The sequence below is a fragment of the Camelus bactrianus genome, chromosome X (assembly GCF_048773025.1).
Source record: "Camelus bactrianus isolate YW-2024 breed Bactrian camel chromosome X, ASM4877302v1, whole genome shotgun sequence".
NCBI lineage: Eukaryota > Metazoa > Chordata > Mammalia > Artiodactyla > Camelidae > Camelus > Camelus bactrianus.
In genome coordinates this window covers 36,360,904-36,375,522 of record NC_133575.1, presented here as the reverse complement: position 1 = coordinate 36,375,522, position 14,619 = coordinate 36,360,904, and the positions used below count along the sequence as shown (strand labels likewise).

General features: G+C 46.7%; 1 protein-coding gene and 1 long non-coding RNA gene across 8 annotated transcripts in view; one reads left to right on the top strand and one right to left on the bottom strand.

The window, feature by feature from the left end:
• ZNF674 (zinc finger protein 674) overlaps positions 1 to 6,154 on the bottom strand; it is a 42,374-nt gene extending 36,220 nt beyond the window's left edge. For 2 of the 7 annotated variants that reach the window (XM_074359588.1, XM_074359590.1), the window contains exons 1-3: positions 3,836 to 6,103; positions 3,075 to 3,118; positions 1,041 to 1,139 (exon numbers count right to left, since the gene is read on the bottom strand). In XM_074359588.1, coding sequence (XP_074215689.1) covers positions 1,041 to 1,131 — 91 coding nt within the window. In that variant the 5' untranslated portion in view covers positions 1,132 to 1,139; positions 3,075 to 3,118; positions 3,836 to 6,103. Of the gene's footprint in view, positions 1 to 1,040; positions 1,140 to 1,449; positions 1,577 to 3,074; positions 3,119 to 3,835 lie in introns of all 7 variants that reach the window. The other 5 variants (XM_074359584.1, XM_074359586.1, XM_074359585.1 and 2 more) reach the window with 5 other exon arrangements.
• Positions 6,155 to 6,725: 571 nt separating this feature from the next.
• LOC123612173 (uncharacterized) overlaps positions 6,726 to 14,619 on the top strand; it is a 209,223-nt gene continuing 201,329 nt past the window's right edge. Inside the window, exon 1 of the long non-coding RNA XR_006719386.2 lies at positions 6,726 to 7,751. This is a non-coding gene — a long non-coding RNA (uncharacterized LOC123612173). The remainder of the gene's footprint in view (positions 7,752 to 14,619) is intronic.

Sequence of the window (14,619 nt, the reverse complement as noted above, 5' to 3'; positions counted from 1 at the left end):
CCTGACATTAGCTGGGCCAGTGTCTGAAACTCATCTCTAAACAGCTGTTGGAAAGCAGATGCAGGTTCAGTCAATCTGAGGTGGGTCCCAAGAGTCTGCATTTCTACTTCGCGCCTGGGCCAGGCCCAGGCTGCTGGTCCACGGACCACAGCGAACAGTAATAGTGCTCTTGTCAGACTTCTTTGGGATGAGCCACTGAGTGGCCACTGTGAGTGGGAGAGAAAAAGAGGAAGGCCAACATCTGAAGACTTTCTGGATCCCCTTAAGGGGCTCAGAGCAAAAACAAACAACAGAAAACTCTGCCCAGGACTGAGACACCGCTCACTGAAGCACGCCACCATGGGAGTGGTATGCTCTCAAGTTTATTTACTTTTTTTTAATAAATAGAGATAATGCAAAAGAGAAAACAATTGAGTGGGAGGGAAGTACTGGTAAGAGCAGGAATCTGACAACAGGTGGTATCAAGTCAGATGTGGAAGAGCCTGAGAGAAATAAGAAATCAGAAACCCATTTAGCCACACAGTGAGGGCAGACAAGGACACGGTGGGTACCTGGCCTGCTTGAGCTGAAAGTCACTAGAAAAGCTTTTCTGTCCATCCAGACTCCAATAAACCAGGTAGGATAATTTCCCTGAGGTTAAAGACTCCAAATTTCAGACTTCAAGAGCCCACAGTATGCCAAATAAAGAGGAAACATCACCCTTCCATCTGCACCTCTTCTGATGAGAATGCGAATGCCCAAGAGAGGGGGGAAGTCCTAACAGCGTCCAGAAAGGAGGAGGAGGAGGAGGGAGAAAAGGCTGGGCACGGCTCCCCAGCCACCTAGATGCTGGACAGTGAGATGGGGTGTGAAGAACAGCAGTGGCTGCCTCTGTCTGAACCCCGAGAATGCAGGGCTGCCAAGGGGCGGCAGGTGGGGCATTGTGACCCCAGTCGCATCCCCAAACCTGGGGTTTCTGAGAAGAGCTCCTGGGCGTGCCCTCGAGACCAAGATCTTACTGACCTACTGGGTCCCCTTGCCCTGGCCTGGCGTGGGCTCACCTGGACAGCTCCACGTTGGGGTTTGTCCATCTGCCATCCCGGCCTCCTCTTCAACTTGTCCCATCCTGAAGATTGCGCCTGGTTGGGCCATGAGGTATCCTGTTGAGGGGAAATGACACAGGACTTTGTTAATGCCAGAGGTCTTCCAGAGCTGAGGCCCGTCCTTGCAGGGCGGAGGTGTTCTGGCCTTGGTGACCTCCCCACAAGCAAAGCCAGCTTCTCCTCAGGGCAGAGCATTCACAGAGGAGGTGACAGCATGAACATCCCGTGCAGGGAGCAAACACCATCACAGATTCTTGACAGGGAGCCTGAGGCCTGACTCCTTCAGGGCCCAGATGCCTCTGAGCAGCAGCAGAGAGAGGGAGACACGAGGGGGTGCGTTCTGGTCACCCTGCGGAGGGTCCCTCACCCACAGAGAGCAGGTGGCCATAGTTCTCCAGCGTGACATCCCTGTAGAGGTTCTTCTGAGCGGCATCCAGTAGCTGCCACTCCTCCAGGGTGAAGTCCACAAACACGTCCCTGAAGGTCAATGTTTCCTGCAACAGCGCACTCCTCTTTAGCCCAGGGTCACAATGAGGGGGGTTGGGGGCAAGAGGATAGAGGCCAGTTGCTAAATATCCCCTAAAGCCCAGGGCAGCTGTCTACAACGTAGTACTTTCTGGCCCAAAAGGGCAGGAGTGACAAGGTGAGAAAACCTGCGGTTGACCAAACAGTGAAATGGAATGATCGTGAAAAGTACCAGAACATGCTATAATACGTGAAAAAGAAGAAAAGAAAACAAAGGGATTCTTCTATCAAGACAGATATGCCTACGTGCACTCTGGAAGGATGTATGAAAAAATGAAGGAGACACAGGGACAGGCTGAGAGGGAAAATTATTTTTGACCTTTTGCTGAGCAAAGCTTTTGTTTGAACTTTTTCCTGTATGCGTAGACTCCTTTTAAAAATGCTCAATTCAATTTATTCAGAATGTTTTTAGAATCCACGTTTTTAAGTGAAAGCGGTTTTTCACTTTTTACTTTTTTGCAGTCTCGTCCTTGAATTTAAGTGACGTCATAACATGAACTAGATTCCTTTTCATTGTTCAACAGCCTGGAAAAGCTGAACATAGAAATTACCTGGTCTTTAAAATTTTGTGACAGTAGCAATTAGTCCAGGAATTTAAAATGTGAATAATACCTTTTACTCAAAAACCCAACTTCCAGGTGTATTCTCCATAAATGCCTGCACTAATGGGCAAATAGATACACAGAAAATTGTTCATGAGGCAGTGTTTACAACAGAAGAAAATTAAAAACCTAAGTATCCATGAGTAGAGAAATAGTTAAGTGATACATTCACACTATGAAATAGGAGCTGAAAGAAACTTTATGTACTGATGGGGAACAACACCCGGAATATAACCAGGTGGGGAAAGCAGGACAGGTATGGGACTATGACGGCATTTGTGCAAAACCACACACACCGCTACTTATGTATCTATTTTCAGTTAAACTGACTAAATGCATCTATAGCTCGTTATCACCAAACTGTTCACAGTGGGCGTCTCTGGGGAAGAATGTGGTCCTGGGGGGAGCAGAAGTAGGGTGTTTTGGATACTATTTTTTATGCAGGTGAGAACACAAAATGTGGACTTACTTTCATTATTTTAAACGTGATGATAAAGCAAAAAGTGAACTGGAAGTGAAGAAATAGAAAAAGCAAGATGAGTCTATGTATTTAAACAATCTTCTCTGGGAGGGAAAAGAAAAAAAGATGAGGGGCAGTTCCCAGAGTAACAAGTAGATAAGGAAAGTCTTTTTTTTTCCTAAACTTTTTTTGGTTTTGTGTGTGTGTGTGTGTGTGTGTGTGTGTGTGTGTGTGTGTGTGTGTGTGGGAAGGGGAAGGATTGGAGAAACCTGAGGTAGATTGCAGGTTGAACAGAAAACAGCCAGAGGCGAGGGGACTGACAGATTTTTCAAGGTTGCAATACAATTTCCTAATTGCTGCCTCAAATGCACTGGAAAAAAAGTAGGGGGTAAAGTAGGAACTCACCTGGGACAGGGCCATTTGGTTCTGCCTGGACAAAGGATGGAGATCTGCGAAGGCAGAAGTAGGCGGGTCGAGATCAGTGCATCCAGCCAGGAGACCACCACCAGCAGCCTAACAATCACCCGCGCCCCAGGGGAATGATCTGGAAACGGCCTGGTAACACCAGCCTGTTCCCTTGGGACACGGCGAAGCCCCTGTGGATTTTGCACATGCATTTATTTTCTCTTCCTGGACAGATGTATGACTTCTGTCTAAGGACTTCTACTCGGAAGCCATTAACAACCTGACACCTCGTTTCTCTCAAGGATTCTATGCCTGGAAATTGACCACAGAAAAGGAATCATCAATGAGCACAGGCTGCGAGGACGTTCATCGTAGGTGTTTCTACCTTTCAACACTTTGGAAGCAATGAAACCTCCAGCAAAAGGGAATTAGTTACAAAATAAGACATACAAGAGGGGAGGGTATAGCTCAGTGGTAGAGTGCGTGCCTAGCATGTAGAAGGTCCTGGGTTCAATCCCCAGCGCCTCCATAATAAATAAATAAATAACCTAAGTACTCCTCCTAAAAAATAAAAAAATTAAAAATTAAAAAAGTAAGACATACAAAATGGGAAATACCACATGTGTAAAATGCAATGGACTCTTGTTCTCATTTCTTGACATATTTAAAAGCAGGTTACAAGAAAGCAAGTGCGATCTCGCTGGTTAAGCCGTATGCATGTTTTGAGGGAGGGCATTTATTAAAATGTTGACACTGCTTACCTTTGAGTGGTGACTTCACCTTTCCTCTTTTGTTTACTTGCATTTTCTCATTTTTGACAGTAAATATTAATGACTAGTAAAATAAAAGGGAGACATTATTACAAATCATCTGTTATCATACTGAGTCCTAGAGGTGATAGACCCTGAGCAAAGTCTGGAGGGGGACGTCTTGCTGTGGTTTGAAGGAAGGAGACAAACCAGGGGTGAGCACGGGGTGGAAGGGAGGGGGTGGTGAAGGGAGGTTAAGAGTCCAGCACTGATAAGTTCTACATGGAGCTGGAAACCACTGACCTTGGATCCCTGCTCCTCTGCCCTTCTCTGGCCTCTCACCACCCTCCCTGCCGATACTTCCTTATTCCCCATCCTGTTCATTTGATTGCCACATTCTTCCTTGTTTGGCAGTTTTCAAAATCAAGTTTCAGCAAGGAGCTTTTGTGCAGAGTAACCGCTGCTACCGTAGGAATCCTGGCCTTAGTATCAGGACACCAGGGTTCAGCACTACGGAGCTTAACGAGTCATGTCCTCAGACCCAGTTACAGTAGCATCACAATGAGGCAGCAGACCTAGGTGATACCTTACCTAGAGACTACTCTGAAATTCACAGACACACGCACACCAAAAACACCTCTTTGGCCATTTAATCAGGGGAGAGGAGATTCAAAATTTCTGCTACAGGCAAGTGGGATGTTCATACTATGGGACTGACTCAAGCCAAAAATAGCCCATGGCAAAAGAGAGAAGCACAGGATGTGTGCACAAACGTGTCAGGAGTGCAGAAAGTCCTGTCAGGCATGTAGTCAATCTTCCCAGCCTCATCATGCCCTTGTAGGCACTACAGCAGGGCAGCCTCCCTCCATCGGTCTGAAACTTTCAACTCTTTCCTCCAATAGGGGTTCAACTGACCACCATCACACAGCTCTTAATGGTGGCTGGAAGTTGAGTCACTGTGTCAGCCTGGCTCTCTCTCAGCGGGAGAAAGGGACAGAGGGCACTGTAGGTCCTGTTCTTCTAGGACCTGCTATCCTGTGAGCCCCTTCCCTCCAACCAGATCATGTGACCCTCCTGCATCTTCCCTGGGGTTTGGACTCTCATTCCAGAGCGCCAGAAGCTGGTGCTTCACTACCAATTCCCCTCAGAGTTGCTGTCTTATTTCTAAGGAGGCAGGACTAAAGGATCCAAAGACATAGTACCTTTGCTGGGGCCATCACTTCAGCACCATGTCCCTGCCTCTGACCAGAGGAACTCACCTCCTTCTGAGGCCTCAGACCGGGTCTTCTGTAGACTAACTAAGGAAGCCCATGGCAGATAAGCTGGTCTGGTGGCTGGTGAGCAGTGGTCTCCGTTTTGAACCCTAACCCTGGAAAGGCAATGACCACACAGGAGATGCAAGCAGAGTTGCATCTCCATATGATGGAGCAGAGTTGAAGAAAACCCAAATGTTTTCCTCGACACTAGAAGGCACAGTGCTTCACTCTCGTCCTAAGAATTGACATTTAGTAACTCAATTACTGCCAGATAAGGAGCTAAGCACTGCCTTACTTCCTAAGAGTCTGGGCTCTGGAAAAAAACTGACTGCCTGCTCTGCCGCTTTTATTTATTTAATAAAAGAGGTGAGTGCCTACTATATGCCTGCTTTGTTCTATGTGAACAAAACATCATAATTCCCCCATCTTGCGGAGCTATATTCCCGCAGGGGAGAGACAGTAAGCAACAAAGTTAATAAATTTAGGTTTTATTAGGTGGAAAGGCATAAATGCTATTCCAGGAAAAGGAAAAAGGATCCCTCTGGTTTACAGTGTGACTCTGGTCAGGTTTCCGAGCCTTTCTGTTCTTGCTTTCTCTCTGTAAAATGAAAAGAATCGTAGCACCTACTCATAGTGCTATTGCGAAGATTAATGTGAAAAAGCACAACGGTGCTTGGCATTTTACTCAGTAAACTCAGTAAACATTCTCAGAATGAATCAGTCAATGAACCAATCACTCATTGACCCCGCAGCCTGGCCCCCCGACACTCATCCCAAAGGCCGTGCCACTCAAACCCCTAGAGACGCGAGCTCTTTATCCAAGGCCCCTCCAACCTTCCTATCGGTCCCAACTCCGCTTCCCCTGACTTCACTACCAGGACCCGACGTCTCAGGGAGCGTCAACTCGCGCCGCCCTCGGGGTCAGCAGGGCACTTCCGCTCCTCGTTGCCTTGGGAACCCCAGGTCCGAGCGTGGCGCACGCGCAGGAGCTGGTGGCGGCCGGGCGAAGGAGGGGGCGGTGCGAGGCAACACTGCCCGTAGGTGATATGGCGCCTTTCGGGGACAGAGATTCTGACGTAGCTCCTTCTGAGACTCGATGGAGCGACAAGAGCCTACGACAATTTTCCGCGACGAGTCTTACGGAAGGCTGGGAAGGCGTCTCGGGCGGCGAGACGTAACGACCCGGGGCCCCGCCCCCGAGGCCAAGGCCGGCTCTCCCAATCCGTTCCCCGGCTCGGCTGGGCCTCCTCGTCGCTCCGCTCCCGGGGGAATTCACGCCCCTCTAGTCCCCAAAGCCACGCTCGCCTGCTTCCTTAAATCTTCAGATTAAGAAAACCGGCAGCGGCGCCTGTGGCCGCCCACCGCGGCACATGGGCGCGGCCATCTTGGGGGCGGGGCCGACCCGCCGGCGCTCTGGTCTCAGGTCAGGGGTCAGAGAGCAGGGGTCAGGCTCAGCCTGGGAAGGGGCCTGGAGAAGCACCTGGCAGCTGGACTGGAGGGCCGGCAGCATGCACGAATGAGGAGGGAACCGTGATGCCTGGTTCTCCTGACAGAAGCCGAGGCGCTGCAGTTTCTGGGACCCTGGGGGTCTCTGGAAAATCTGCGTTTTTGAAAACAGAGCATGAAGTGGGGAGAGCTGTTTCACTGGCAAGGCTAGCCTGCAACGTGGCCTGCCGAAAAAGGCCTGTAGTGCCCTTGAGGCAAGCTTTCTGTTTCCTGTCAGGGCCTGGAGGAAAGAGGCCAAGTGTGTGCTGTGGGCTTGGACCTGCCTGGTGACTGAGCAGGACTCCTTGGTCCGGGCAAGCGGGGCCTGAGCCCAGTACACCCAGTTCCTCCTGTGCGACAGCCAACACGTGCCAGGCACTGCACAGAAGCACGTGACAAAAGCAGTCATGGGAGCCAACGTACAGTTATTTCCTTTTCCATTTGAACATATTGCCCTGTCCCTCTCTTTCCCTTGCCCCTCTGCGCCTTAACTAATATTCCCCAGGTTGGTTGGATAAATCATGGCCCAAATCTGCAACGTGGAAGTGCCCTGGGAAGTGACTGTCCAAGCCTTGTGCAGAAATCCCCGGAGAAGAGTCTGTTTTCTGCCAGGCATGCGAGTGGGACTTGCCCCCTACTGTGAATTCTTGGTGCATTGGTACACGATGGCCAGGTTCACAGCTCCTAACCTCTTTATTTCCGGAGAAGAGGTGACCTGCTAACCTCTTCTGACACCACTGTCAGGAGGCAGGAAAAGATGAGTAGAGTTAGTGTGGCCATGTCCTGAGGACAGTAGAGAAAGCCCCAGCTGTAGAAAGACCTGGTCTCTGGCCCTGCTCAGACTGTCCCCATCTGCTGACTGTGCGGGAACGAGTGCTGGCCTGGAAGAGACAGGGTGGCAGAGGCCGTGCGGTGGTTGCTCCGGCAGTGCCCGCATTTCCTGGTGGGACTTGGGCCCCTAGGAACCAAGAAACGTGCCGTGGTGTCTTTCCAGCCCACACTCTGTCTGGCTGTTGGAATCTACGAATCCACAGAAGAGAAGGCTTGGTTCTGCCACTGACTGGCCCATTGGGCCGCAGTCCTTCTGTGTCGTAGCTGAGGACCTGCTGCCCAAACACCCATCGTGTCTGTTCCTGGGAACATCTTCAGAGCTCCCGGCCCAGGGCTTGGCCCTCAGCAGGCACCTGGTAAGTGGAGGCAGATTCCGCTGTCCTCTCCGCACACACTAGGGGACACGCTGGGGCCACTGCTGCTCCTTCCTGCGCTGTGGGCTTCGCCTGCGCCACCAGCCTTGCCCAGGACCACCACTCATGTGCAACTGAAAACGTTTTTTTTAAAATGGCAATTAGGCCTCCAAGTAAGTTAAAATTGATTGTAAAGGGCAACCCCAGCAGGCCCGTGTCACTCAGGCCCTTGATTGCAAAGAAAAGCCTGTCTCAGGAGGACTGGTCCTCGTCCAGCTCCTGGGAGACCACCTCTACGCCCCTGGCCTGTTCTGCCTGATGGAGTAGCTCTGTATTCCAGGCTCCGCTGTGCCACGTGACCATGTGGTGGTGCCAACAGCGTGGCTTCTGGTGAGCATCTGTCCTGTGTGTGTGAGGCCCTGGGCCGTGCTGTAGTGGTTTGACATCTGGGGGCTGTGGACTGAGCAGCTGCAGCGAGGCGCACGGGTGCTGCGCGCCCGCGTGCCGGACCTCCGGTGCAACCTGCGGGCCCCTGGGCGTGGGGGAGCTTCCCTGGCTGGCAGCGCTTTGCAGGTGTTTGTCCCATCGTTTCTGGGACAATTAAGCACTGTCCGTGTGACTCCTTTGGGAGAGGACAGCTGGGTCTCACAACTGGTTTCCACTAGACTTGCCCCGTGCGCCTTTTCCCTTTGCTTTCTCTGTGATAGTCGTAACTGTGTCTGACAGCTCAGCAGGACTCACCGGACTCGGAAGAGTGATGACAGGTTTTCTGAGTCCTGAGTCCTTCCGGGGAATCATCAAGGCTGAGGGTGGTCTTGGGGACCCTAAACACACTGTTGCTGTAGATTGTCAGGTTGGTTTGTTTCAGCCATCCCAGTGGGTGGACCTTGTGAACCCTGTATGGCTCTGCCCTGGGCGGCACACTCGCTCGGTGTTTGTCGGGAGGTTGCAGATCTGAGTAGCAGCCCCCGGAGGGCTCTGCTCTGCCTTTTCCCCCTCCGAGGAGGAGCGGAGGTCCTGAGTCCTTGCTGTGGCGGCGGCCGAGCGGGCTTGCTTTCTTGCTATGATGCGCTGATCTGCTGAGGGGCCCTGGTACCTGCCTCTTCCTGGAGGTCTTCCCTGCAGTGACTGTGTGACAGGCCCATCAGCGATGACTTGAGACGTTCTGCTCTTGGAACTGGCTGAGTTCCTGTAGGAAAGGGCGGGCCAGCTGCAAGTGTTGGTCTCCTGGCCCGACTGCGTTGCTCTCTGTGCAGATTTCCCACAGGCAGGAGAGTCTGCAGAGTGAGTGGAGCTGGACTAGACAGTGTGGGAATCCACCCCAGGGGACTGGTTATGGTTCCAAGATGGTGGCCTGAAGCCAATCCCATGGCTGTGTGGCGGCTCAGTCTTTGGATGAGTTTCAATCTTTGAATGACTGTGTTCGTCAATTGAGAAGTGTGTGCACCATGGGAAACCCCAAAGGAGGAAGACTTCAGCTAGCTGGGGCCGACTCTACTTTCAAGGCCTCTTTCTGCCATGGAAAGTTGCTACTATAAAGCAGTGTGTAAAGCATGTACTGCGGATGTAGACTATGCCAGGTACTGTTTATTTATATTCATTTTAAATTTAAAATTATCATTAGAATCCCTCATTATTATTAGGCTGTACCTTCCAGTTAAGGAGACTGAAGCCCACACATGTCAAGTGACTTACTCAAAGCTTCACAGTTACTAAATGAAATAAAGAGTTAAGATTAGGCTGTTTGTCTCCAGAATACATACCATTGACCCTTACACCATTCCATAGTTATGAAAGCAACCTCATTTAAGAAAATGGATCAGGATGGTTACATGTCTTGGTCAATTTTGTAGAGCCAGTAAGTGGCAGAACTCAAACGAGAACCTAGGTCTGCCGACTCCAATTCCCATTCTTTTTTCAAGCTGACATTTGTCTTACCCCGGGTCCTCTGGAGCAGTACTTCTCAGACTTGAATGCACAACGGTATCCCCTAGGGATCTTGCTAAATTGCAGATTCTGATTTGGTAGTTTTGTGGTGGGCCCTGAGATTCTGCATTTCTAACAAGCTCCCAGGTGGCGCTACTTTGCTGGCCCTCATAGTGCACTCTGAGTCAAGATAAGGATTTCGGGACCCTCTGGTTTAGCAACTATCACTTCTGCTCGGAACACACACACACACGGAGACACAGATGGTGAGTAAGGGATGAGAAATAGGATTGGGTTGCTTCTGAATCTCAGTACTAAGACTCCTCACTAATTCCCTTCTGGGGTTGAAGACTCCGAGGCCCATAGAGGGAAAGGATGCTTCAGGAAGTTGTTAGCAGGCTGGGCCTAGGACCCATTCCACCTGACTTCCCAGCCAATGTCCTTCCTCCTTCCTTCCCTCCCTCTTTTGTATAGGAGCCTTTGGGGAAGGAGAATAGTAAGAGAATGGGCATCCTTCAATGATGGATTATTTAAGAGTTTACAAGAAAAACCAGAGTGATCTCCATTCCTGGCCTCCTTGTCCTCCATGCTGTGTTGAACACAGGTCTCAGCTGCCCAAGAGGACCCAGCTATACTGAGCCCAGGAGAAAGGTCAAAAGAGCTCTCTTTGCTGGTCTGCATGCCCGTGCAAGCACCACCCTGGGGAAAACGGACCCAAGCAGGTCTCTCTGATGCCTAGACACCATTTGTAAGCCTAGTTGCCTGTCCGCAAACTCTAGGGACTGCCCATAACTAGATACATGCTACAACTCTTGTATTATTCTGGGTAAGCTAAACTGCTGGAATAATTACACCCCAAATCTAATGGCTCAGGTGCAATTCCTTTGTTGCTCAAATAAGAATCAACCATGGGTTTTCCATTTTGACAGGTGGCGTTCCTCCATATAGGACCCGGGCTGGCATCTCTGCCCGCTTCAACATGGCTTCCAAGGCTCTCTGGTTGTCATAATTCCCAGAAGTAAGGGAATGGAGGAGCACAGGTCAGGAGCCACCACTAACTTTTAGGATCACCATGATCTAGAAAGTCAGGAAGGTTTTTCTGCTACCCAGAGTTCGGAAAACTGCAGAAAGCCATTGCCGAAGACAGCCCAGCTGTCCCATGGCTCCAGGGTGGTTGGGTGGTTAGCGTAGAAAGGAGTCTAACAGGTGTTGCAAAAACTCACATCTGCTGAAAGATAACCTGCCTCCTCTTCCTGCTAGAGGAAAAGTATGGTTTCCAATTCCCTCTTTCATTTCTCTTCTGTCACCTTGTTAGTTTTGTAGTCTTTAATTATTCTTTTGGTGGTTACCCTAGAGATTATGTGACCTACACCCACAATTTATTAATCTTCTATAGATTAATACTTTTACTGCTTTCGCCACAGTTCAATGATACAAACTATTTTAGCTCAATCCCCTCTTATCTTTTGTACTATTGCTGACCTGAATTTTAATTCTACATATATTTTAAACCTCTCAATGAATTATTATAATTGCTTAATACAGTCAATGTTCATATAGATTTAGCCACAAATTTACCATTTCCAGTACTCTTCATAATTTTGGCACTTTTTATTTTTTAAGGATCATTATTTCTTAACATTAAGAAATCTCTTTTAGTATTATTCATTTTAGTGTGGGTTTGCTAGCAATTAATTGTCTCAGTTTTGGGTTTTCTGAAATCAACTTTATTTCATCTTCATTTAACAGGATATTTTCCCTGAGAGTAGAATTCTAGGCTAGCAGTTATTTTATTTCAGCACTTTAAAGATATCATTTCATTATATTTATACTCAGCTGCCACTCTTTTTTTTTGTGGGGGGAGGTAATTTTGGTTTATTTATTTATAGATATACATATATATATATATATATATATATATATATATATATATATTTTAATAGAGGTACTAAGGATTGAACCCAGGACCTTGTGCATGGTAAGCATGCACTCTACCACTGACCTATACCCTCCCCCCTCAGTTGCCATTCTTTTTGTATCTCATTTGAGTGTATTGTGCCTTTTCCCCTCCGGCTGCAATTAGATTTTCCTTTTTTCTCTTTTGTTTTCAGCAGTGTGACTACAGCGTGCCTAGTTATGATTTCCTTTGTATTCATTCTGCTTGAGGTTAGTGGAGCTTTTGAATCAGTGGCTTGATATCATTTGTCAATTTTGGTATCTCTTCCATCTGCCTTTCAGTTAAACATAGATCGGACCTTTACCCCATGTTCCATGTCTTTTGCACTCTTTCCATTATTTTTTCATTCCTTTTTTTTCATAATGCTCCAGCCTGAATAGTCTCTACTAACTCTCAGCTAGTTCACTAAACTTCTATTATGCTATATCCAACATCTTTTTTTTTTAATATTTTATGTATTTATTTTGTTTGTGGAGGTTTTTTTTGGTTTTTTTGTGTGTTTTATGGGGGGTTTTGGGGGTTTTTTGGGGGGAGGTAATTAGGTTTATTTAGTTATTTAATGGAGGTACTGGAGGTTGAACCTAGGACCTCCTGCATGCTAAGCAGGTGCTCTACCACTGAGCTATACCCTACCACCCCCAATTTCTTGAACATAGTAATCACAGTTTTTTTTAAAATTTGTGTCTGATAACTCAAATATTTGGATTACTGTTGGGTTTCTTTGTATCATGTTTTATCTTGCTTTCCTTTATTTGACTCATGGTGTGCCTGTGATTTTTTTTTTAATGAATGCCAGAAATTGGATATGAAGAGTTTGAAAAAATTCCTCTGCATGATGTTTCCTCCAGAAACAATTGACTTTTCTTCTGGGAGCCAGATATAGTAGAAGCAGATAGCCTTGATCCATCAAGGAATAAGGTGATTTGAGAATCTATTTCATCTTCTGAAGGCTGCTCTATAACTGGTTTGCCTCTCCTAGGACAAAGCCATTCAAGATTTTAACCTGAAAGCCTGGCAGACTCTGATCTCTAGTTTTTGTCTCTCTGTCACTATGAGACATCCCAAAGCTCTGCTCAAGTTTTTAGCTTTTTAGTTGCTGCTTTCCACTTGACTTCATGACATCTTGTCTGGTGTCGTTTAGAAACTGAACTGTGCCCACAGTTTGGAGCTCAAGTCTTGGCTGCCTTAATGAGAAGCAGTAAATCCATTTTTTAAAATTTTGGCCCTACTTCATGAGACTTCTCAAAGCTTTTTTTTTTTTTTAATGGAGGTGCCAGGGATTGAACCCAGGACCTCATGCATGCTAAGCATGCGCACTACCACTGAGCTATACCCTCCCTCCTGAGACTTCTCAAAACTCTGAATTGCCATTTTCTGCTCTTCACCTTGGCTCCGCACAGCCTAGGAACTGACAGATGCCTCAAGGGAAGAAAGAAGCAGCTCACCTCAGTGTGTGTCCCTTCACTTAATCATCTAGTCCTCTGTTGTGCTGGTCTCCTTGCTTTGTCTCTGATGCCTTTAAAAAGCTGTGCTCTTTTGGTATTTTATTTAGTTGTCATAGTTTCTATCAGCCGGAGAATTGGTATGAGAGAAGATAACCTGTCATATTTGGAAGAAGACATCCTTGCTGTAGAATTTCTCTAGGTATCAGTTACCAGTTTAAGAAAGATTCCTTCTATCCCTGGTTTGCAAGGAGGCTTTAAAATGAATGGATGTTACATTTATTAAATGCCCTTTCTGTATGTACTGAGATGTGATTTTTCTCCATTATTCTATCAATGTAACATTGCATCATTGATTCACGAATATCGCGTTCCCAGAATGAACCCGGTTTAGTAATGTCCTATTATCTTTTAATAGGGAGTTAATGTACTGATGTTTCATTTAGAGTGTCATGAAAAAGATTAAACTGAATTTTCCTTTCTTGTAATGTTCTTGTCAGCTTTTGGATTAAACTAATGCTGATCTCATAAAACAAGATGGAAAAGGTTCCTTTCCTTCTTCTCTTTGGAAGAGTTCCTTTTCTTTGGACGAGTTTGTGTAATATTAGTGTTAGTTCTTCCTTAGCTCCCTGATAAAATTCATCAAGTGAGCCATGTGAACCTTGAGTTTTCTTTATGGAAAAATTTTAAATTATGGATTAAATGTTTATAAATAGATGCAGGAAAATTGAGATTTTTCTACTCACGTGTCAGCTTGTTACAGTTTTTCCTTAGAATTTAGCTCATTGTATCAATTTTGTATTTTTAGTGAAAGTTTTTCATAATCTTTTTTTTTTTTTGCTTTCATCTCTTTATTTTTTAAAAATTTTTCATTTGAAGTCTGGTTGATTTACAACATAATCTTTTCTAATGACCTTTCTGGGTCTGTAAGATCTGTGATGACATTCCCTTTTTCACTCCTGATACTAATGTATCCGTGACTTCTCACCTTAATCCAATCAGGTATTGAGCTAATTTAAATCCGAGCTTCATTCCTAGGAATGATTTATCTCATTTCACACTTACTCCAGTTAAAATCTTGGGGTGTTTATAAAGACCTGTCTGCCTTGACATGCCCTGAACTTCTGACGACCATGTAAGGCTGCTGAAATCTCTGAGTCACAGCGCTCAGTTGTGAAATATACAGAATGGTGATCACTTTGAGAGGAAAGGCAGCCTTCTACTTCTTGGCTTCCTTCCACTTCTGGGTCTTAGTGGTGCAAAGTCTCAATGCCTTCAAACAGTTGTTCTTATATTGTCCCCAGGTTTTCTAGTTGTTTTCCATGGGATAGTTGGTTCAAAACAAGTAATTCAGCTTTTTCTAGAATTTCTTTTTTCTTATATGATGTTAATATTATGCCTCAATTATCTTGAGAAAACGAAATAAAAATTCTTCTCCAGTGAACAAGGATCACATTTTTTATAGCATATCTTAAGTCTTTAGATGTACATACTAAATGTAAGTACCTTGAGGTCTTTGTATTCAAAGGAATCCTTTTTTACATGG